This window comes from Salmo trutta, chromosome 8, assembly GCF_901001165.1.
Source record: "Salmo trutta chromosome 8, fSalTru1.1, whole genome shotgun sequence".
Taxonomy (NCBI): Eukaryota; Metazoa; Chordata; class Actinopteri; order Salmoniformes; family Salmonidae; genus Salmo; species Salmo trutta.
In genome coordinates this window covers 48,149,028-48,174,698 of record NC_042964.1, presented here as the reverse complement: position 1 = coordinate 48,174,698, position 25,671 = coordinate 48,149,028, and the positions used below count along the sequence as shown (strand labels likewise).

Sequence of the window (25,671 nt, the reverse complement as noted above, 5' to 3'; positions counted from 1 at the left end):
AGAGTGTGTGTGTGAGAGTGGGGACAGCTCCTGCTGCGTCGTCCTATCTGCTGATAATGCTACAGTAATTAAATGAGAGAGAAAGGAGAGAGCGAGAGAGACACACACACACACACACACACGTCTGGCTCCCGCTGCTACACATCGTGATTGAAGGACCTGACTGATAATGTCCCCACTACACTTCTACTGCAGAGTCCTAATAATGTCACTTCTCTCACTGTGACTTATGGCTGCCAACACCCCATCAACTGGAGCTGGCCTACTGTGTGAACTTGTTGACTTGACCGGTTAAGGGAACGTCCTGCCTGGCCTACTGTGTGAACTTGTTGACTTGACCGGTTAAGGGAACGTCCTGCCTGGCCTACTGTGTGAACTTGTTGACTTGACCGGTTAAGGGAACGTCCTGCCTGGCCTACTGTGTGAACTTGTTGACTTGACCGGTTAAGGGAACGTCCTGCCTGGCCTACTGTGTGAACTTGTTGACTTGACCGGTTAAGGGAACGTCCTGCCTGGCCTACTGCGTGAACTTGTTGACTTGACGGGTTAAGGGAACGTCCTGCCTGGCCTACTGCGTGAACTTGTTGACTTGACCGGTTAAGGGAACGTCCTGCCTGGCCTACTGCGTGAACTTGTTGACTTGACGGGTTAAGGGAACGTCCTGCCTGGCCTACTGTGTGAACTTGACGGGTTAAGGGAACGTCCTGCCTGGCCTACTGTGTGAACTTGACGGGTTAAGGGAACGTCCTGCCTGGCCTACTGTGTGAACTTGACGGGTTAAGGGAACGTCCTGCCTGGCCTACTGTGTGAACTTGACGGGTTAAGGGAACGTCCTGCCTGGCCTACTGTGTGAACTTGACGGGTTAAGGGAACGTCCTGCCTGGCCTACTGTGTGAACTTGACGGGTTAAGGGAACGTCCTGCCTGGCCTACTGTGTGAACTTGACGGGTTAAGGGAACGTCCTGCCTGGCCTACTGTGTGAACTTGACGGGTTAAGGGAACGTCCTGCCTGGCCTACTGTGTGAACTTGACGGGTTAAGGGAACGTCCTGCCTGGCCTACTGTGTGAACTTGACCGGTTAAGGGAACTGGGATTGATACAAACTTGTTTTGAAGTTCCTATTATGTGATGGTTTTAGACAAGTTATTCAGATCCACTGGATCCAAGCGGCTGCTATTTAACTAATATGTCATGTGTTCACATCTAAAATGGTTTAGTTAGGGGAATGGGGAGATCATACATTTGGCTTTGGAAGGTAAAAAGTATCTAGAGCTCCTGTTACTGAGAAGGACCAGCCAACGCTTCTATACTGTGACAGTATGTTTAAGACCACACCAGCGATTCCAGCAGGTAACACGTTGTTGCTCTGTTGTCGTTCGTTCCACATACATTTTAAAAGTCCTTTAAATCATTTGGTCTACACTGCCTGAGTCTCAGTATGATGCAGACTCATAGAAGGCTGGGAGTCATTGAAAAGTAAAGACACATTGTCATGCTACGAGTACAGATACTTCTGCTCCCAGTTAGAAAAAGTATTGATCAGCCGGAGAATAGGAGCTATTACTGAGACTAAACACTCCATCTCTGTATCTCTTTCCCACAGGAGTTTTACTTTACTTGAAGGACTGTGAGGCGGCAATTGTAACGGTGATTGTCCCCCCAACGCGGGGCGAGAGGAAAATCCAATTCCATCAATAGAGATGGACTAGAGCGAGCAAAAGAGATGAACATGAAGAAGAAAAAAACGTGAGAAGAGCGAGAGAGAGAGAGAGAGAGAGAGAGAGAATGAGAGAGAGAGAAAGAAAAAGGAATGAGAGGCTCATTCTCAACACGGGGAACAAAACTGAAAAACAGGGAAAGAAAAAGAGAAAAAAAACGCATGAAGTGCAGATTGTTAAATATGAGATTGTTTTACAGCAGATATTGAGTGAAAATGTAATCTATCTATCTAGATATATATATATATATATATATTGTTTTCAGAGTCAATTTGGCCGCTGTGGCCAATGAGCACAGCCATGGTGCACTGAGCTGTCCAGGCCCTGGTGATGGCCTGTCACTAGGAACCCTCTGATGAATGGCTGTGTTGAATTGAAAGAGACATGTAATATATATCAGAGACTTTTATTCTCTGTGTGTGTGTTTGGTTTAGAGGGTGTGTGTGTGTGTGTGTGTGTGTGTGTGTGTGTGTGTGTGTGTGTGTGTGTGTGTGTGTACGGGAGAGAGAAAGAGAGATGCTGTGAGCAGCCAGGAGAGAGAGAGATAGAAGGGTATAGTGAGAGAGGGCTAAAGGTTATGACAGAAGAATATGAGCGAGTGACAAAGACAGCAGGAGAGAGGGAGATGAAAGAGGTAGGAGACCAAGACAGAGAAAAGGACAGAGCTGGACAGAGGTGGGAAAGGAAGAAGAGAGGCTGTTAAGAAGATTCTAACCAACAGCAACTCCAGCAGTTTCCCTGAGCGATTCACAGCAAGACAACATGCAATACGCCCGCCATTGATCCACATGTCACACACAGAATAACAAACTCTTATAACGACACACACAAACACACACCTTTGTTTTTCTGACAGTTCTAGTCTAGCGTGCCACCATTTCAAGACCTTTAAATAAAAGACCCCCCAATGGAGCTATCCAATAAAGAGGATTGATGAACCAAAACAAGCATTATGCTGCTTGTGCAGTGCCTTCAGGAAGTATTCACACCCCTTGACTTCTCCCACATTCTGTTGTGTTACAGCCCGAATTTAAAATTGATTACATTGAGATTTCTTCCTCACAGTACCCCATAATGTCAAAGCTGAAATTTGCTTTTTGAAATTTGTATAAATTAATTTTAAAAAAAGGTGAAATGAGTCAATAAGTATTCAACCCCTTTGTTATGGCAAACCTAAATAAGTCCAGGAGTAAAAAGTTGCTTAACAAGTCACATAATAAGCTGCATGGAATCACTGTGTGTGCAAAAATTGTGTTTAACATGATTTTTGAATGACTTCCTCATCTCTGTACCACACATACAGATAAATGTAAGGCACCTCAGTTGAGCAGTGAATTTCAAACACAGATTCAACCACAAAGACCAGGCAGGTTTTCCAATGCCTCGCAAATAAGGCCACCTATTGGTAGATGGGTAAAAAAATTATTTAAAAAATAATAATCAGACATTGAATATCCCTTTGAGCTTGGTGAAGTTATTAACTACACTTTGGATGGTGTATCAATACACCCTTCCGGAAAGGAAGGAAACCGCTCAGGGATTTCACCACGAAGCCAATGGTGACTTTAAAACAGTTACAGAGTTTAATGGCTGTGATAGGAGAGAACTGAGGATGGATCAACAACATTGTAGTTACTCCACAATACTAACCTAAATGACAGAGTGAAAAGAAGGAAACCTGTACAGAATAAAACATATTCCAAAAAATGCATCCTGTTCACAATAAGGCACTAAAGTAAAACTAAAGAAATGAACTTCATGTCCTGAATACAAAGCGTTATGTTTGGGGCAAATCCAACACATCACTGAGTACCACTCTTCATATTTTCAAGCATGGTGGTGTCTGCATCATGTTATGGGTATGCTTGTCATCGGCAAGGACTAGGGAGTTTTCCAACAGACACTGGGATACAAATTCACCTTTCAGCAAGACAATAACCTAAAACACAAGGCCAAATATACACTGGAGTTGCTTACCAAGACGATATTGAATGTTCCTGAGTGGCCTAGTTACAGTTTTAGCTTAAATCAGCTTTAAAATCTATGGCAAGACTTGAAAATGGCTCAGCTGGTAGAGCATGGCATTTACAACGCCAGTTGTGGATTTGATTCCCACGGGGGACCAGTATGAAAAAGGAAGGAAATGTCTGCACTCACTACTGTAAGTCACTCTGGGACAGACCGTCTGCTAAAACAACTAAAATGTAAACAACCAACTTGACAGAGTTTGAAGAATTTTTTAAAAGAACAAATGTGAAAATATTGTACAATCCTGGTGTGCAAAGCTCTTAGACATACCCAGCAAGACTCACAGCTGTAATCACTGCCAAAGGTGATTCTAACATGCATTGACTCAGGGGATTGAATACTAATCTATTTTACAAGATGTATTTTACCTTTATTTTAACAAGGCAAGTCAGTTAAGAACAAATTCTTATTTTCAATGACAGCCTAAGAACAGTGGGTTAACTGCCTTGTTCAGGGACAGAACGATTTTTACCTTGTTAGCTCGGGGATTCGATCTTGCAACCTTTCGGTTACTGATCCAACGCTCTAACCACTAGGCTATAGTATTTCTAAGTACCGTAAATTCCGGACTATAAGCCGCAACTTTTTTCCCACGCTTTGAACCCCGCGGCTTATACAATGACGAGGCTAATATATGGATTTTTCCTGCTTTCAATTTTTTTTCTCCAAAAAAACACATTCTGTGACGTGCTCAGTTTTTTGGCGGCATGAAGCTTTCATTAGACCAATGAAATTGCCGAACAAGTTAAGGTCAAAAACTTTTTTGTTTACTGTTTAGATTAAATCGAGCGCTCTCAAACTTCCCATCATTCTGATTACGGTAGTCATTTTGTCACCCTCATCATGGCAAAGACACGGAGAAATGCATATGATGCAGCTTTCAAGTTGAAGGCGATTGATCTGGCTGTTGGAAAAGGAAATAGAGCTGCTGCATGGGAGCTTGGTCTGGAGCAATGACTTTCTTGGTAGGCTACTGTTTACTGCTATTTTTTATTTTTTGTTACAAGCCGTGTTTCGTTAAAGCCTATTTATTTTTGTTACAAGCCGTGTTTCGTTAAAGCCTATTTATTTTTGTTACAAGCCGTGTTTCGTTAAAGCCTATTTATTTTTGTTAAAAGCCGTGTTTCGTTTAAGCCTGTAAAGTTCATTTGTTTCAATGTACCGGTAGGCACCTGCGGCTTATAGACATGTGCGGCTTATATTCAGTGGGTGCGGCTTATATTCAGGTGCGCTCAATAGTCCGGAAATTACGGTAATTGTCAGATTATTTTAGGGGACAAACTTATACAAAGCAAAGTATTAGACCTCTCCTCCCTATCTAGAGGGGACAACACATTGGGAAACAGCTTGGGGGTGTCAGTTTAAGTGCACTAAACAAGGTATTTGACCCCTCGTACCCTTCCTAGGGGACATATCTGACTGAGAACAGCAGCATGGTCTGTCTGTATGGGCCAGATCTCGCACTGTGTTTACGGTGGGTCTCTCTCTGTGTGTAATTTGACCTCTCATCTTTAGCTGGAGGGGGAGAAGAGAGCGCGAGAGATCACACTGGCAGCAGCATGAGGTTTTCACTTTGAGGACGGATACCAAGGCCAGTTGGACAGCAGTGGCAGAGAAAAAGGGAGAGAAAGTGTTGATGTTTCCCCTCATCTTTAGTCTGATAACACCGTAGGGGCTTATGGTGTAGAGCGAGAGGGGGGAGCGAGCGAGGAGGGAGGGAGTGAGGACGCAGAGCTGCAGAGAAAACAGTTTCTCTATCAAACGTTCCCTCAGGCAGCAGAGATGGTGTGAGGTGTGATGCAGACTCCGTATGGTGTAGTGGTGTTACAGTGTAATGCTGAGTGGAGTGAAACAAGCTGTTTTAAGTAGGGTGTATGCTGATGAGATATAATGTGCTGTACAGAGCACTACTGGATAATGTGCTGTGTAGTGGGCTGTATAGAGCACTACTGGATAATGTGCTGTGTAGTGGGCTGTACAGAGCACTACTGGATAATGTGCTGTGTAGTGGGCTGTATAGAGCACTACTGGATAATGTGCTGTATAGTGGGCTGTATAGAGCACTACTGGATAATGTGCTGTATAGAGCACTACTGGATAATGTGCTGTGTAGTGGGCTGTATAGAGCACTACTGGATCATGTGCTGTGTAGTGGGCTGTATAGAGCACCACTGGATAATGTGCTGTGTAGTGGGCTGTATAGAGCACTACTGGATAATGTGCTATGTGGTAGGCTGTATAGAGCACCACTGGATAATGTGCTGTGTAGTGGGCTGTATAGAGCACTACTGGATAATGTGCTATGTGGTAGGCTGTATAGAGCACTACTGGATAATGTGCTGTATAGTGGGCTGTATAGAGCACTACTGGATAATGTGCTGTATAGAGCACTACTGGATAATGTGCTATGTACTGGGCTGTATCGAGCACTACTGGATAATGTGCTGTATAGTGGGCTGTATAGAGCACTACTGGATAATGTGCTGTATAGAGCACTACTGGATAATGTGCTATGTACTGGGCTGTATCGAGCACTACTGGATAATGTGCTGTGTAGTGGGCTGTATCGAGCACTACTGGATAATGTGCTGTGTAGTGGGCTGTATCGAGCACTACTGGATAATGTGCTGTGTAGTGGGCTGTATCGAGCACTACTGGATAATGTGCTGTGTAGTGGGCTGTATCGAGCACTACTGGATAATGTGCTGTATAGAGCACTACTGGATAATGTGCTGTATAGAGCACTACTGGATAATGTGCTGTATAGTGGGCTGTATAGAGCACTACTGGATAATGTGCTGTGTAGTGGGCTGTATAGAGCACTACTGGATACTGTGCTGTGTAGTGGGCTGTATAGAGCACTACTGGATAATGTGCTGTGTAGTGGGCTGTATAGAGCACTAATGGATAATCTGCTGTATAGAGCACTACTGGATAATGTGCTGTGTAGTGGGCTGTATAGAGCACTACTGGATGTGCTGTGTAGTGGGCTGTATAGAGCACTACTGGATAATGTGCTGTGTAGTGGGCTGTATAGAGCACTACTGGATAATGGCTGTGTAGTGGGCTGTATCGAGCACTACTGGATAATGTGCTGTGTAGTGGGTTGTATCGAGCACTACTGGATAATGTGCTGTGTAGTGGGCTGTATAGAGCACTACTGGATAATGTGCTGTGTAGTGGGTTGTATCGAGCACTACTGGATAATGTGCTGTGTAGTGGGCTGTATAGAGCACTACTGGATAATGTGCTGTGTAGTGTACTAAGTAGTACGCTGGGTGATAGCGTTCCATTACCCTGTCCTCCAGCCTGGCAACCTGTTCCCTGTAGAAGGCATCCTGTTTCTTCAGTTCCTGGTCTCTGAGCTCCAGCTGCTTGGCCTACACACACACACAAAAGAGAGAGGAGAGGGGGGAGAAAAGAGATCAGAGGAGAGAAAGGAGAGAGAGGGGAGAGGAGGAGAGAAAGGAGAGCGAAAGAGAGGGGAGACATTAGTAGAGCATTCAGTCAACCATGGACACAGAAGAGACACAGGACACACTCGGGATAACTCAGTCAACAGCAGTTACAGGGGATACAGAACACAAAAAATGGACAGCACACTTTCCATTACCAGAGCCATGAGTGGATGTGGACGTGGGGTATTGGGAAGTGATGGGGGATGCCAAGAGACAGCCCTCTCACTCATTGCCTTCTGCCACTTTCAAGGACATCGGTGTGTGTGTGTGTGTGTGTGTGTGTGTGTGTGTGTGTGTGTAGCCACACTGCAGTCTGACAGGGGAGATAGCATCAGACCAGGACAATGGAAGGCCTGCTCTCTTTATTTATGACCCTGTGATACCAGTACTGCTCTTTTCTACAGTGACCTTCAATAAACACCCATCTGATCTCCCCTATGATACCAGACTGTCAGCTCTGAGGAAATCAACCTCCCAGCCTACACAAGACCCTATACACAAAACTGCCAGAGGAATATGAGAGAGAGAGAGTGAGTGAGAGCGAGATGGGGAGCGAGAGAGAGATGGGGAGCGAGAGAGAGAGAGCGAGAAAGAGATGGGGAGCGAGAGAGAGAGAGAAAGAGATGGGGAGCGAGAGAGAGAGAGAGAGAAAGAGATGGGGAGCGAGAGAGAGAGAGCGAGAAAGAGATGGGGAGCGAGAGAGAGAGAGAAAGAGATGGGGAGCGAGAGAGAGAGAGAAAGAGATGGGGAGCGAGAGAGAGAGAGAGAGAGAAAGAGATGGGGAGCGCGAGAGAGAGAGATGGGAGCGAGAGAGAGAGCGAGAGAGAGAGAGATGGGGAGCAAGAGAGAGAGAGAGAAAGAGATGGGAGCGAGAGAGAGAGAGAGAAAGAGATGGGGAGCGAGAGAGAGCGAGAGATGGGAGCGAGAGAGAGAACGAGAGAGAGATGGGGAGCGAGAGAGAGAGAGAGAGAGAGCGAGAGAGAGATGGGGAGCGAGAGAGAGAGAGAGAGAAAGAGATGGGAGCGAGAGAGAGAGAAAGAGATGGGGAGCGAGAGAGAGAGAGAGAGAGAGAAAGAGATGGGGAGCGAGAGAGAGAGAAAGAGAGCGAGAGAGAGATGGGGAGCGAGAGAGAGAGAGAGAGAAAGAGATGGGGAGCGAGAGAGAGAGAGAAAGAGAGAAAGAGATGGGAGCGAGAGAGAGAGAGAGAAAGAGATGGGGAGCGAGAGAGAGAGAGAGAGAGAAAGAGATGGGGAGCGAGAGAGAGAGAGAAAGAGATGGGGAGCGAGAGAGAGAGAGATGGGGAGCAAGAGAGAGAGAGAGAAAGAGATGGGGAGCGAGAGAGAGAGAGAGAAAGAGATGGGGAGCGAGAGAGAGCGAGAGATGGGAGCGAGAGAGAGAACGAGAGAGAGATGGGGAGCGAGAGAGAGAGAGAGAGCGAGAGAGAGATGGGGAGCGAGAGAGAGAGCGAGAGAAAGAGATGGGGAGCGAGAGAGAGAGAAAGAGATGGGGAGCGAGAGAGAGAGAGATGGGGAGCAAGAGAGAGAGAGAGAAAGAGATGGGGAGCGAGAGAGAGAGAGAGAAAGAGATGGGGAGCGAGAGAGAGCGAGAGATGGGAGCGAGAGAGAGAACGAGAGAGAGATGGGGAGCGAGAGAGAGAGAGAGAGAGCGAGAGAGAGATGGGAGCGAGAGAGAGAGAGAGAAAGAGATGGGGAGCGAGAGAGAGAGAAAGAGATGGGGAGCGAGAGAGAGAGAGAAAGAGATGGGGAGCGAGAGAGAGAGAGAAAGAGATGGGGAGCGAGAGAGAGAGAGATGGGAGCGAGAGAGAGAGAGAGAGAGAGAGAGAGAGAGAGAAAGAGATGGGGAGCGCGAGAGAGAGAGATGGGGAGCGAGAGAGAGAGCGAGAGAGAGAGAGATGGGGAGCGAGAGAGAGAGAGATGGGGGAGCAAGAGAGAGAGAGAGAAAGAGATGGGGAGCGAGAGAGAGCGAGAGATGGGAGCGAGAGAGAGAACGAGAGAGAGATGGGGAGCGAGAGAGAGAGAGAGAGCGAGAGAGAGATGGGGAGCGAGAGAGAGAGAGAGAGAAAGAGATGGGGAGCGAGAGAGAGAGAGAGAGAGCGAGAGAGAGATGGGGAGCGAGAGAGAGAGAGAGAGAAAGAGATGGGGAGCGAGAGAGAGAGAAAGAGATGGGGAGCGAGAGAGAGAGAGAGAGATGGGGAGCGAGAGAGAGAACGAGAGAGAGATGGGAGCGAGAGAGAGAGAGAGAGAGAGAGCGAGAGAGAGATGGGGAGCGAGAGAGAGAGAGAGAGAGAGAGCGAGAGAGAGAGAGAGAGAGAGATGGGGAGCGAGAGAGAGAGAAAGAGATGGGGAGCGAGAGAGAGAGAGAGAGAGAAAGAGATGGGGAGCGAGAGAGAGAGAGATGGGGAGCAAGAGAGAGAGAGAGAAAGAGATGGGGAGCGAGAGAGAGAGAGAGAGAGAAAGAGATGGGGAGAGCGAGAGAGAGAGAGAAAGAGATGGGGAGCGAGAGAGAGAGAGAAAGAGATGGGGAGCGAGAGAGAGAGAGAAAGAGATGGGGAGCGAGAGAGAGAGAAAGAGATGGGGAGCTGCGCGCTCCAGTCTTACCTTCTGTGTAATCTCCTGAAGACAGGAAGCATTTAAACCTGTTTGGTATAGGGGGCAGTATTTTCACATTCAGATGAAAAGCGTGCCCAGAGTAAACTGCCTGCTACTCGGGCCCAGAGTCAAATATTTGCATATTATTAGTAGATTTGGATAAAAAACACAGAAGTTTCTAAAACTGTTTGAATGATGTCTGTGAGTATAACATAACTCATATGGCAGGCAAAAACCTGAGAAAAATCCAACCAGGAAGTGGGAAATCTAAGGTTTGTAGTTTTTCAAGTGATTGCCTATCCAAACTAGTGTCTGTGGGGTCATTTTGCACTTCCTAAGGCTTCCACTAGATGTCAACAGTCTTTAGAACCTTGTTTCATGCTTCTACTGTTACTGGGGAGAGAATAAGAGCCGACTCAACAAGTGGACTGCCTGAGACCAATGAGTTGTTTAATGCGCGGTAATGCAAGTGCACCGTTCCTTCTTTTTCCTCTGTAATGAATACGCTATTGTCTGGTTGGAATATTATCGAATATTTATGATAGAAAGACCCTAAGGATTGATTGTAAACATCGTTTGACATGTTTCTACGAACGGTAATGGAACTTTTTGACTTTTCGTCTCGGGTTTTGCGCTCACGCATTTTGCCTTTGGATAGTGATCTGAACGTGCAAACAAATGGAGGTATTTGGACATAAATATGGAGTATTTCGAACAAAACAAACATTTCTTGTGGAAGTGGGAGTCCATTCCGACGAAGATCAGCAAATGTAAGTGAAGATTTATAATGCAATTTCTGAGTTTTGTTGACTCCAGAACTTGGCGGGTAACTGTATAGCTTGCTTTGATGGCTGAGCTCTGTACTCAGAATATTGAACAATGTGCTTTCGCCGTAAAGCTGTTTTGAAATCTGACACAGCGGTTGCATTAAGGAGAAGTGTAACTAAAATTCTTTCACTAACTGTTGTAAATTTTATCAACGTTTATGATGAGTATTGTAGTAAATTGATGTGCTCATTCACTGGAAGTTTTGGAGGCAATACAATTTCTGAACATCACGCACCAATGTAAAATGGGGTTTTTGGATATAAATATGAACTTTATCGAACAAAACATACATGTATTGTGTAACATTGAGTCCTGGAAGTGCCATCTGATGAAGATCGTCAAAGGTTAGTGATTCATTTTAGCTGTATTTCTGGTTTTTGTGATGCCTCTCCTTGCTTGGAAAATGGCTGTGTGGTTTTTCTTGTCAAGGTGATGTCCTAACATAATCTAATGTTATGCTTTTTCCGTAAAGCCTTTTTGAAATCGGACAATGTGGTTGGATTAACGAGAAGTTTATCTTTAAAATGGTGTAAAATAGTTGATTGTTTGAGAAATATGAATCATGAGATTTTTGTTGTTTTGTATTTGTGGCAGATTTTGAATACTAAACCAGTTGAAATGTAATTTTGAAGATTTTCAACGTTTTATCAGCACTCTGCTCTCTGCCTTTCTTTCTCCCTCTTGTTCTCTTCAATAAATCCTGTTGAGGACAGACGTTCTGCTAGCGGAACACCGTTCCGCCAGCGGGACCCCTCGCCAATGGAATAGCAGGGACCTGACTGACCGCCACAAGGCTTTATGCTTGAGCAAACACAAACTCATGTTTATTCACTCTCTCTCCATCTTTCACACATACAGATGTAGGATCTTAATTTGATCTATAGTCACAGCTAAAATAATCCTGCAGCAACATGATTTGAACATTTAGTTCATAATGTTGCTTGATCGGTGGTTAGGCAATTAGCTGGACAAAAGTTGGCTACATGAAAAGAGCAATACTGTTAATATAACCGTGTGTTAGCGTGGGTTTTCAGTTAAAGCTGCAATAACTAACTTTTCCTGTCTACACCAGGGTTATTCAACACTTACCCTACGAGGTTTGGAGCCTGCTGGTTTTCTATTCTATCTGGTCATTAATTCCACACTACTGGTGTCCCAGGTCTAAAATCAGTCCCTGATTAGAGGGAAACAATAAAAAAATGCAATGGAACTGACTTCCAGAGTTGAGTTTGAGAGCTCTATACTACACTTGCTCGTTTTGTCACATAAACTGAACTTAGGCGTACTATGAGAATTATAGCAACCAAAAAATGGTGAAGCAATGTCTGCATAGAGCATCTTTAATTTATGGAAATCACGAAACTCATCTGTATTTCCTACAAATTCTCAGCAACAAAAGAGAGATTCAATTAAAATCCTACATCTATATACGCATTCAAATCCACATTCAAAATAACACATACACGTTCCTCCTTCACAATTCTCCACTGTAACCATCACCAGCCCTTAGGTCAAGTCAAAGCCATTATAACCCCTCGACCTATTGAGTCCTGTTATGAAGGTGACAGCTACTATTCTACTGAGGGCCGTTGTGCAGGCGACAGCTACTGAGGGCCGTTGTGAAGGTGACAGCTACTATTCTACTGAGGGCCGTTGTGAAGGCGACAGCTACTGAGGGCCGTTGTGAAGGTGACAGCTACTATTCTACTGAGGGCCGTTGTGAAGGCGACGGCTACTATTCTACTGAGGGCCGTTGTGAAGGCGACGGCTACTGAGGGCCGTTGTGAAGGCGACAGCTACTATTCTACTGAGGGCCGTTGTGAAGGTGACAGCTACTATTCTACTGTGGGCCGTTGTGAAGGTGACAGCTACTATTCTACTGAGGGCCGTTGTAAAGGTGACAGCTACTATTCTACTGAGGGCCGTTGTGAAGGCGACAGCTACTATTCTACTGTGGGCCGTTGTGAAGGCGACGGCTACTATTCTACTGTGGGCCGTTGTGAAGGCAACAGCTACTATTCTACTGTGGGCCGTTGTGAAGGCAACAGCTACTATTCTACTGTGGGCCGTTGTGAAGGCAACGGCTACTATTCTACTGAGGGCCGTTGTGAAGGCGACAGCTACTATTCTACTGAGGGCCGTTGTGAAGGCTACGGCTACTATTCTACTGAGGGCCGTTGTGAAGGCGACAGCTACTATTCTACTGAGGGCCGTTGTGAAGGCGACGGCTACTATTCTACTGAGGGCCGTTGTGAAGGTGACAGCTACTATTCTACTGAGGGCCGTTGTGAAGGTGACAGCTACTATTCTACTGAGGGCCGTTGTAAAGGCGACAGCTACTATTCTACTGAGGGCCGTTGTGAAGGCGACAGCTACTATTCTACTGAGGGCCGTTGTGAAGGTGACAGCTACTATTCTACTGTGGGCCGTTGTGAAGGTAACAGCTACTATTCTACTGAGGGCCGTTGTGAAGGCGACAGCTACTATTCTACTGTGGGCCGTTGTGAAGGTGACAGCTACTATTCTACTGAGGGCCGTTGTGAAGGTGACAGCTACTATTCTACTGAGGGCCGTTGTGAAGGCGACAGCTACTATTCTACTGTGGGCCGTTGTGAAGGTGACAGCTACTATTCTACTGAGGGCCGTTGTGAAGGCGACAGCTACTGAGGGCCGTTGTGAAGGCGACAGTTACTGAGGGCCGTTGTGAAGGTAACAGCTACTATTCTACTGAGGGCCGTTGTGAGGCTCAGGGTCAGTCAGAATTCCATTGCATATTATAGTGAAGCCACAGTCTTAATAGCCTATAGGGAACCTATTCTGACTGACTACAGAGTGACTTTACTGACTGACGGACTTGACTGACAGACTAGCAGACACGACTGACTAACTGACTTGACTGACAGACTAGCAGACACAACTGACTGACAGACTAGCAGACACAACTGACTGACTTGAAAGACATACAGACTAACTGAACTAAATTGACTGACAGAAAGACTGAACTAAATTGACTGACAGAAAGACTGAACTAAATTGACTGACAGAAAGACTGAACTAAATTGACTGACAGAAAGACTGAACTAAATTGACTGACTGACTGAGCTGTGCTATGCGTGACTGTTAGAAGACGCGCTCCATGAAATCTAATAGTGTACTGGGCAGCCCAAACGGTGACCCTGTGTGCCAAAAAACTGTCTCCCTTCCACAGCTCAATCAAGCTTGAAACAGAACATCTCTGAAAAGGGCGGGTAGGACTTTGTATCACCATGATTACAGATGGAGAAAGACAAAAGAAACACACACGCCCAGACACAAACATGGCTCAGACACGTCAACACAAACACACACTGATCCCAAACACACACACAGCACACACACCCGGCAGAGCAGCTGTACTCACAGAGGAGGTAGAGAGAAATGCGTAGTAAAAGGGAAACTAAAGGGACCTTAAAAAAGGGAAGCAGCGACAGAAATGTGTCCAGGGACTTTGTTTTTCTTCTCTGTGTGTCTGATTGTGTAGCAGGTGTTAAGAGTTTCTCTTTGGACTACAGTAGTTCATATGGCCTAATTCAGACAACACACACTGCACGCTGTCAGGATTACTTCCCACTGATTAACCCCATTCAGTGGCCCTAAAGATAATCTAATCATACCAAAGCCCAAACAATGGGATAGACTTCCATGACCACCGATCCACGTTTGTTCCCCTAATGAAAAGGCTGTAGGGGGGAGAGAGAGGGCGGGTGAAGTGGAGAAAGAAAGAAAATGGAAGCGAACTTGAAAAAGGGAAGATAGAGGGAGAATGAAAAGGGTGGATAAAAGGTGATTTATCATAGTGAGACGTCAGGCTGGCCAACGCTCCTCTGACATGTGGCCCTCATAGTGAGCCGTCAGGCTGGCCACCGCTCCTCTGACATGTGGCCCTCATAGTGAGCCGTCAGGCTGGCCACCGCTCCTCTGACATGTGGCCCTCATAGTGAGCCGTCAGGCTGGCCACCGCTCCTCTGACATGTGGCCCTCATAGTGAGCCGTCAGGCTGGCCACCGCTCCTCTGACATGTGGCCCTCATAGTGAGCCGTCAGGCTGGCCACCGCTCCTCTGACATGTGGCCCTCATAGTGAGCCGTCAGGCTGGCCACCGCTCCTCTGACATGTGGCCCTCATAGTGAGCCGTCAGGCTGGCCACCGCTCCTCTGACATGTGGCCCTCATAGTGAGCCGTCAGGCTGGCCACCGCTCCTCTGACATGTGGCCCTCATAGTGAGCCGTCAGGCTGGCCACCGCTCCTCTGACATGTGGCCCTCATAGTGAGCCTTCAGGCTGGCCACCGCTCCTCTGACATGTGGCCCTCATAGTGAGCCGTCAGGCTGGCCACCGCTCCTCTGACATGTGGCCCTCATAGTGAGCCGTCAGGCTGGCCACCGTTCCTCTGACATGTGGCCCGGCCCTCATAGTGAGCCGTCAGGCTGGCCACCGCTCCTCTGACATGTGGCCCTCATAGTGAGCCGTCAGGCTGGCCACCGTTCCTCTGACATGTGGCCCGGCCCTCATAGTGAGCCTTCAGGCTGGCCACCGCTCCTCTGACATGTGGCCCTCATAGTGAGCCGTCAGGCTGGCCACCGCTCCTCTGACATGTGGCCCTCATAGTGAGCCGTTAGGCTGGCCACCGTTCCTCTGACATGTGGCCCTTATAGTGAGCCGTCAGGCTGGCCACCGCTCCTCTGACATGTGGCCCTCATAGTGAGCCGTCAGGCTGGCCACCGCTCCTCTGACATGTGGCCCTCATAGTGAGCCGTTAGGCTGGCCACCGTTCCTCTGACATGTGGCCCTCATAGTGAGCCGTTAGGCTGGCCACCGTTCCTCTGACATGTAGCCCTCATAGTGAGCCGTCAGGCTGGCCACCGCTCCTCTGACATGTGGCCCTCATAGTGAGCCGTCAGGCTGGCCACCGCTCCTCTGACATGTGGCCCTCATAGTGAGCCGTTAGGCTGGCCACCGTTCCTCTGACATGTGGCCCTCATAGTGAGCCGTCAGGCTGGCCACCGCTCCTCTGACATGTGGCCCTCATAGTGAGCCGTCAGGCTGGCCACCGCTCCTCTGACATGTGGCCCTCATAGTGAGCCGTTAGGCTGGCCACCGTTCCTCTGACATGTAGCCCTCATAGTGAGCCGTCAGGCTGGCCACCGCTCCTCTGACATGTGGCCCTCATAGTGAGCCGTCAGGCTGGCCACCGCTCCTCTGACATGTGGCCCTCATAGTGAGCCATTAGGCTGGCCACCGTTCCTCTGACATGTGGCCCTCATAGTGAGCCGTCAGGCTGGCCACCGCTCCTCTGACATGTGGCCCTCATAGTGAGCCGTCAGGCTGGCCACCGCTCCTCTGACATGTGGCCCTCATAGTGAGCCGTTAGGCTGGCCACCGTTCCTCTGACATGTGGCCCTCATAGTGAGCCGTTAGGCTGGCCACCGTTCCTCTGACATGTGGCCCTCATAGTGAGCCTTCAGGCTGGCCACCGTTCCTCTGACATGTGGCCCTCATGAGGAACAGAGAAAGAGGGGAAGTTGTGAGAACAAAGAGAGAGAAAGAAATAAAAGAGAGAAAAGTGAAGACCAAGAGGCACTAAAAGAGACATATCCTCTCATGTTTGGGACCATGTCCAGGGCTGGTTTCCCAAAAGCATCGTAGCACTAAGATCACCTTAATTACAACTAAACTAAATGGACGAAAGTTGATCTTAGTGCTACGATGCATTTGGGAAACCAGCCCTGGACATTACACCAAAGGTACTGTAGTTACACAAACTTTACTCATAACGTCTCCATACTGTCTGCATCTGGCTGACAGAGCAGGCCTTAAGAGACCCTATCGTCAGATTAAACACATCGTTTAGGGGGCTGAACGTCTCGCTGAATATCAATTAGCTGCCGGCGAATAAATAAGAGGCAGCCATGTTTTTTAATTAGCAGAGTGCTGCAGTTTGGCTGCTGTGTGAAGGGGGCAAAAACGCAAACAGTGTGTGTGTGTGTGTGTGGCACAGGCACAATGTGCTGTGTCAGGAGCCGACTTTCATTCCAACTCCCTCACTCTTTAAAGACTTCTAAAGGAAGGTAAAGAGTGGGAATAAAAATAACTGCCGCATTGAGAGAGCTTAGAGCGTTAGGGAACGTGATGATGGCATGTACACACAATTTCTAGTCAGGATTCATACGCTCTCCCAACTTTTACACACCCTGAAAGATAACTCACTCGGTTTAGTTACAAAAAACTAATTAACATATGGCTTTGATGACATCCTTGTATATGATGGCATTGCAAACAAAGCACACTAAATTGGAACCACTTCTTCCACAACCTTCTCTCAGTCTTTGACCACTGCTGAGCCTGTCTATGACTGGCCCCATCCCTCACTACTGAGCCTGTCTATGACTGGCCCCATCCCTCACTACATCATAATCAATGCTCTCTCACTCAGGCAGCCCATCTAAATGACCGGTACAACACACAGGTCAGAGTTGCACGGTGGGGCCCATACATCACGGTGCTGCTTGACAGGGCCCGGTGACAAACAAATTCTGATGCGGTACCCTGTCCGCTCCAGCAGGCAAAGGGTCAGGGGTCAGGCCAATGTGACTGCTGGCTGGTGTCAATTGGCTGAGGAACAGAGGTGGTGTGTGGGAAGTGAGAGATGGAGGGAGGAGAGGGACAGAGAGAGATTAAGGGAGAGGGGGAGAGAAAAAGAGGGTGTCCAGTGCAGGTCAATGAATATGGATGAACATGGCAGAAAGAGAGGTGAATTTGAGTTGTCAAATTTGTACGAGGTGAATATTTGAAGACTTGTCAATCAATAACAAATCAGCAGTGCCGGCAAACAACTTCACTACCATACACACACACACTTCATTCACCATGCACAGATATGCATACACACACACACACACACACACACACACACACACACACACACACACACAAACCCCCTCCTAAACCCAATACACCACATCACCCGCCACTATCTTTAATGGCATCATCCACAGATCAAATCAAAATGATGGCAGAGGATACGATGTCTCTCTTACTGGCAGCATTACAGCAACATATTACACTAAGAGTGTCTCTTAAACATCAGGAGAGAGCAGCCCTTCTGTTAGGAGTCCATTGGCTCTCCCCACTAAAGTCATTCCACCACCTTGCTAATTAGACTTAAGAGGCAGAGTTCTACAGAGGAGCGGTGAAGTTCATCACCAGCTATTACTCTCTCTAGGACAGGTTCTATAGGACACCTATAATGATGGCAGATATACGATGGCCAGTAATCAACGGAAACTCCCTTTGCCCCTCACCCCACACACACACACACACACACACACAGGAGAGTTACATTTAATTCATTCAACTTTCCCGACATATGCAAGGATGCCGCACGCGCACACACACACACACTTAAACGTCATCGAGGTGTGGCTGAGACCCACAGGCCTACAGTGAGGGAAAAACGTATTTGATCCCCTGCGAATTTTGTACTTTTGCCCACTGACAAAGAAATGATCAGTCTATCATTTTAATGGTAGGTTTATTTGAACAGTGAGAGACAGAATAACAACAAAAAATCCAGAAAAAACACATTAAATGATTTGCATTTTAATGAGGGAAATAAGTATTTGACCCCTCTGCAAAACATGACTTAGTACTTGGTGGCAAAACCCTTGTGGGCTATCACAGAGGTCAGACGTTTCTTGTAGTTGGCCACCAGGTTTGCACACATCTCAGGAGGGATTTTGTCCCACTCCTCTTTGCAGATCTTCTCCAAGTCATTAAGGTTTCGAGGCTGACGTTTGGCAACTCGAACCTTCAGCTCCCTCCACAGATTTTCTATGGGATTAAGGTCTGGAGACTGGCTAGGCCACTCCAGGACCTTAATGTGCTTCTTCTTGAGCCACTCCTTTGTTGCCTTGGCCGTGTGTTTTGGGTCATTGTCATGCTGGAATGCCCATCCACGACCCATTTTCAATGCCCTGGCTGAGGGAAGGAGGTTCTCACCCAAGATTTGACGATACATGGCCCCGTCCATCGCCCCTTTGATGCGGTGAAGTTGTCCTGTCCCCTTAGCAGAAAAACACCCCCAAAGCATAATGTTTCCACCTCCATGTTTGATGGTGGGGATGGTGTTCTTGGGGTCATAGGCAGCATTCCTCCTCCTCCAAACATGGTGAGTTGAGTTGATGCCAAAGAGCACCATTTTGGTCTCATCTGACCACAACACTTTCACCCAGTTGTCCTCTGAATCATTCAGATGTTCATTGGCAAACTTCAGACGGGCATGTATATGTGCTTTCTTGAGCAGGGGGACCTTGCGGGCGCTGCAAGATTTCAGTCCTTCACGGCGTAGTGTGTTACCAATTGTTTTCTTGGTGACTATGGTCCCAGCTGCCTTGAGATCATTGACAAGATCCTCCCGTGTAGTTCTGGGCTGATTCTCACCGTTCTCATGATCATTGCAACTCAACGAGGTGAGATCTTGCATGGAGCCCCAGGCCGAGGGAGATTGACAGTTCTTTTGTGTTTCTTCCATTTGCGAATAATCGCACCAACTGTTGTCACCTTCTCACCAAGCTGCTTGGCGATGGTCTTGTAGCCCATTCCAGCCTTGTGTAGGTCTACAATCTTGTTCCTGACATCCTTGGAGAGCTCTTTGATCTTCGCCATGGTGGAGAGTTTTGAATCTGATTGATTGATTGCTTCTGTGGACAGGTGTCTTTTATACAGGTAACAAACTGAGATTAGGAGCACTCCCTTTAAGAGTGTGCTCCTAATCTCAGCTCGTTACCTGTATAAAAAGACACCTGGGAGCCAGAAATCTTTCTGATGTAGAGGGGGTCAAATACTTATTTCCCTCATTAAACTGCAAATCAATTTATAAAATTTTTGACATGCGGTTTTCTGGATTTCTATGTTGTTATTCTGTCTCTCACTGTTCAAATAAACCTACCATTAAAATTATAGACTGAATATTTCTTTGTCAGTGGGCAAACGTACAAAATCAGCAGGGGATCAAATACTTTTCCCCCTCACTCTAAGTGTCTGTCCCACCGTGTGTGTCTGTCTGGAGCAGTGAGTAATGGATAAGGATGCCTCTGGAGGTCAAAGGGCAGACCTGGGCAGGACAGAAGGTGTGTGTGTGCTTGTTTAAGGACAGTGAATAAAAATGAACTTTCGCTCCTAAGTCACTAGCTCAATGGCTGTGAGTAGAGCTCACATTAGGCCTGGTCTACAGCAGCTGTCCTTAAATCACTGATGGGGGCTGATAGAAAGATGTTACCCCTTCATCTCCGTCTCGGCTCCCCCGGGGCTTGTGGAAAGGGGGGCAGGGGGGGACCCCAGGAGGATCTCACCCATCTGTCACTTTCAGCAGGCGCTAGTGTCTGAGGAGGCCCTGGTCGTTCATTATCTCCATGGTCCTGAAGTGTGGACAACAACCACACACAGACCAAACTAGGGCCAGGTCTACATGGAGCCATCCACAACAATGGGGAGAAAAAGACACTAGGGATACAGACTGGTGGGGAGGCAGAAAACTCCCCGGTTGCGTCTCAAATGGCAGCTCATCCATGAAAAAGTACACTACTTTGGACCTGAGCCCTAGTGCAAAATGTAGGGAATAGGGTGCCATTTGGGACGTAGACCTTGACCTGAGTGTAGAGGACACACTGTGTGACGTGAAGGAACAGGTGTACTGCCTTCAGAGGAGAGATTCCCCAGGGGGACTGGGAACAACAGAAGGAAAGAGGGGGAAAACAATCCAGAGAGGGTCAAAGTGATGCAGTGAGGGAAGACAATAGAAGGGGTTGACAGAAAGAAAAAAAAAAAAGAGAAAGAGAAAAGCAAATGCTAAAAGAGATGGATGCCCTCAGGATGTGCTGGTGACATTGGGACCTCACGCTGGTGCTGCCGATGCAGCGGCTGGCCGGCTGCTACAATAAACCTCCGCTGGCTGGCTGACCACTACAATAGACCTCCGCTGGCTGGCTGGCTGCTTCAATAGACCTCCACTGGCTGGCTGACTGCTTCAATATACCTCCACTGGCTGGCTGACTGCTTCAATAGACCTCCACTGGCTGGCTGACTGCTTCAATAGACCTCCACTGGCTGATGTCGTAGGAATATTGGTCCAATAATTTTTCTCAGATAACGGAACTTGTGAATTCAAAGAGACTTTATTACAAAGTAACAAGCCGAGCTGGTCCATGGATGAACGGTCTTCCCAGCCTCTGCACACTCCTTTTATACAGTTTCATCCTTACAACACATACATAGTTACTCCTCTTTATGCTAATGATCAATTATTTTTGGCTTTGCGACACTATTGTTCTCACACCCTAAGTTCTTCTTTGAGGCAGGCTTTTTCCCGCCTCTACAAATCACTGAGCCGATTATATTTGTGGCGCAACTGAGAGTTTGGTTAAAAAAAATATAGGGGCCTCTACCAGGCTGCAGTCACAAGTAAATTCATTATATAGATTATATCAGCACCCACCAGTCTATAGTCATAAGTACATTCATTTTTATGACATTTCTTATCCAGGCATGCATCTGGATTACAATGTGTGTCTATTTCTTTTGTATATTGGCTTTTCTTATGCTATACAGGTGTGGTTACATGTTCCTTTAAAGCTTTTAATGATTCTGTTTCATTACATTATTATTTCACAACATGCTACTGAAAAGAATCACCATACTGACCGCTTTTATAGACCTCCACTGGCTGGCTGGCCGCTTCTATAGACCTCCACTGGCTGGCTGGCCGCTTCTATAGACCTCCACTGGCTGGCTGACCGCTTCTATAGACCTCCACTGGCTGGCTGACCGCTTCTATAGACCTCCACTGGCTGGCTGACCGCTTCTATAGACCTCCACTGGCTGGCTGACCGCTTCTATAGACCTCCACTGGCTGGCTGACCGCTTCTATAGACCTCCACTGGCTGGCTGACCGCTTCTATAGACCTCCACTGGCTGGCTGACCGCTTCTATAGACCTCCACTGGCTGGCTGACCGCTTCTATAGACCTCCACTGGCTGGCTGGCCGCTTCTATAGACCTCCACTGGCTGGCTGACCGCTTCTATAGACCTCCACTGGCTGGCTGACCGCTTCTATAGACCTCCACTGGCTGGCTGACCGCTTCTATAGACCTCCACTGGCTGGCTGACCGCTTCTATAGACCTCCACTGGCTGGCTGACCGCTTCTATAGACCTCCACTGGCTGGCTGACCGCTTCTATAGACCTCCACTGGCTGGCTGACCGCTTCAATAGACCTCCACTTTCTTCTTAATCGCTTGCTGTGTGTTCATCCACGTTACTTATTCACCTCTGGTTTCCCTCCCTTCTACATCTGTCCATTCTTCTCCCATCCATCACTCAATACCTCAGCACTTCCTCACCCTCTCCATATGGTTCCAATACCTCTGGTATACACCCTGCAACCTCCACATAACTCTCTCCCTCTCTCCCCTTAAAAAGATCTAGTGTCATTAGCTAGGCCAACTGTTCACTTCCAAACAGACTCATTAATATGATTTATCCTGCAGTTAAACCATGAGGGAGAAGTGAGAAGGAAAAAACAAGCTAACAAACAAGCCCGGAGAGTGCGGAGCGAACGCTGGTCGCCTGGGTGTACGAGGGAGTTCACTGCGCAACACACACACACACACACACACACACTTAACACCAACAGAACAGTGACCCATCTGGCCCACTAGACTTCTCACTCCTGCTCGCTTCCCTAACTTTCGGACACTCAATAGCTAGACAATTAAGGAGCGGCGGGCAATGTCTCATGGGGCTTGCAGCAATTATCAGAGCAGTTTAATAACCACGCTGTTACTCTGTGCCATTACTCTGCCAAGAGAATTCTACATTCTTCTAATGTAAAAAAAAAGACAACGTATAACAAAACAAAAAGGTGAGGAATAATATTCATACACCATCTGTTTCTAGATCCCTCTTGAGCAAGGCTGATTCTGATTCCATCCCAGCTTCAGAAACTTTTACAATAACTAGCGTTTCGAAAATACTTCAACATCACCCGCACCGCAGCCGCCCGTTGCTTCCAAGGCTGTAAATTGACTTTACAAGCTCTCTGTCAGAAAGCAGCTTTCCTGACACCTGCATTCATCCATCAATCCAAGCCAGCCATAGATCAGCTGCCCGCTTCTGGCAGCCAGCCATGCCAATTAGCTGCTGGGGTGAGGCAGCCGCGCCCGCCACAGCCCGTGCCAGCCACAGGTCCTGCCAATTAGGTCTGACCTCTGTCTGACCAAATACTGGCGCTGACACATTGGCACCGCGTGTGGGCATCACAGGCTGGATGGACCGGGGCAGAGTGGGCAGTAAGTAATGGCTAGTCAACAGGCACTCCCAGAGAGAGAATGTGGCATGCGCGCACACGCACGCACACGCACACGCACACACACACACACACACACGATTCATATCCTTTGATTGGATGTCAGCTGCCTAATAGCGCTGACACACACACACTTACTTTCGGACTCCAACACATAAAGCTCTTGAGTCCCCCAGATAAAGAGGTTAGCAGAAAGAGCAGCACCTCCAATGGCAGGGGAATGAGATAGACTGACTGGCTTCTGAAGGACACACTGCTAACATGACTGACCCCTAAAACCAAGGACACACTGCTAACATGACTGACAACTAAAACCAAGGACACACTGCTAACATGACTGACAGCTAAAACCAAGGACACACTGCTAACATGACTGACAGCTAAAACCAAGGACACACTGCTAACATGGCTGACAGCTAAAACCAAGGACACACTGCTAACATGACTGACAGCTAAAACCAAGGACACACTGCTAACATGACTGACAGCTAAAACCAAGGACACACTGCTAACATGGCTGACAGCTAAAACCAAGGACACACTGCTAACATGGCTGACAGCTAAAACCAAGGACACACTGCTAACATGACTGACAGCTAAAACCAAGGACACACTGCTAACATGACTGACAGCTAAAACCAAGGACACACTGCTAACATGACTGACAGCTAAAACCAAAGACACACTGCTAACATGACTGACAGCTAAAACCAAAGACACACTGCTAACATGACTGACTAAACCTAACTCCAGATGTTACATATGCTCCACCATAGCTCACAAGGTTAAGGAATATACAGTTGAAGAGGTTTCTGAAAGAGACATATTCTCATCTGGGAACACAGAACTAACTCTAGCATAGAACCAAATCTAGCATACCCCTTTCCATTTATTGTGACAGTCTGTCTGTCACAAGACAGACTACATACTATTGGATGCAAGCCGAGCAGATTTGCCTCTCGTATTAAACCATGCAGTAGTAGTCTTCTTCCTGTTTATCTGACTCCAAACTAAAGACATGGATCTGGATTCTTCCCCTGTTTATCTGACTCCAAACTAAAGACATGGATCTGGATTCTTCCCCTGTTTACCTGACTCCAAACTAAAGACATGGATCTGGATTCTTCCCCTGTTTATCTGACTCCAAACTAAAGACATGGATCTGGATTCTTCCCCTGTTTATCTGACTCCAAACTAAAGACATGGATCTGGATTCTTCCCCTGTTTATCTGACTCCAAACTAAAGACATGGATCTGGATTCTTCCCCTGTTTATCTGACTCCAAACTAAAGACATGGAAGTGGATTCACTCCATGGATTTCTCTTGCTCCCTGGTGGAATCTTTTTTTTTTTAAATTGGAAAAAAGGGAACGCTGTTTTTCAAATGCCACCTACAAGTCCATCTAATTCAAAACCCAGCAAGTCTCCTCTAATACCTGGGAAATTAAATTGTGGTCCATTATCAGCAGGGCCCAGTAGACTGTATGTAAAACGCAACAGCATTTGAAGTACACGTTTGTGCAAAGGGGACATTTGCTGGAGACGGCACTTTTTCTAAGGAAGAGAGGGAAGGAGAGAAAGAAAAAGGGGAAGAGAGAAGAGTGGGAGAGGGGTGGTGGTTGTTTAAGCTTAACGAAAGTCATTTTCAGGCCAGCCGAGCATCAAATGAAGACAGTTTAACTGGAGCATAGGTAGATTTTACGCTGGCAGGGAGAGAAGATGGGCTTGAGGGAGACAGAAGGAGCAGTCGTCACGCGTTACATTAAACCCCACTGTTAGCTAGAAAGAAAGGACTTCATGCCAACTCACATTAAAGCCTGGTTATATTGATAGGACAGACAAAGACAGAGATATAATGGCAGTCTGAAACGGGAGCCAGGTTATCATTAGACTGCCATCATCAAGATAATAAGATACTGATAACTATGACAACAGTAATCGTGGTCATTCAGTTATAGTGGGAGGATAAATAACAGGAGTGTATAATTGGACGTAACATATGAGATTGGATAACAATCCACAGGCTTGGTGGTCCATTCTATATTTCTGTTCAGAGGAGCCTTCAAATAACTGTCTAGAAATCAACCACCGTTTGTTCTTCATGTCACATAAAAGCAATGTGACCGGTAACGGCGTTATGAAAAAAGCCAACACCTGCTGCTATTCCACCGACTTCTTAACGGAAGTGAAGAAAGGGCGGCCATTTTACACTTTAAGCGTATATTTTAAAAGGAGGGCTTCTGTGAGGGGGACTCGTTGACAAATCACAAATTCATTCGCCACTGTGGACCGTGGAGCGCAAGATGGAGGACTCTGGGTTTGATTGAAATGTCTGCCTCAGGGTTGAGCCTGTGTCTGGACTGGAATGGTGTGGCTCGTGATTGATTGGCTGTTCTGAGAGTTTTCAACTCCGGAGGGCAAGAATCGTTGAAAAGCACAAAGGGATGGCGAAGTCTATGATTTCATTGAAGAGCAGACACACGGACGGACATGCAGACTGTGAACCCGTTTTGTCTGGTGGCGTATGTCATACGTCAATGTCCTTTTCTCTTCCTCATTGGTTACCATTCACAGCATGATTAGACTACACTGAAGTGGATTAGCCTAATATTTATACTGCTACTGGTCAGGAA

The 25,671-nt window shown here is 47.1% G+C and overlaps 1 protein-coding gene across 2 annotated transcripts in view; it reads right to left on the bottom strand.

The window, feature by feature from the left end:
• The window catches only part of LOC115199134 (coiled-coil-helix-coiled-coil-helix domain containing 3a), a 104,252-nt gene that overhangs the window by 35,071 nt on the left and 43,510 nt on the right, over window positions 1-25,671 (bottom strand). For both annotated transcript variants that reach the window (XM_029761724.1, XM_029761725.1), the window contains exon 6: window positions 7,043-7,126. In XM_029761724.1, the coding sequence (XP_029617584.1) occupies window positions 7,043-7,126 (84 nt within the window). The remainder of the gene's footprint in view (window positions 1-7,042; window positions 7,127-25,671) is intronic.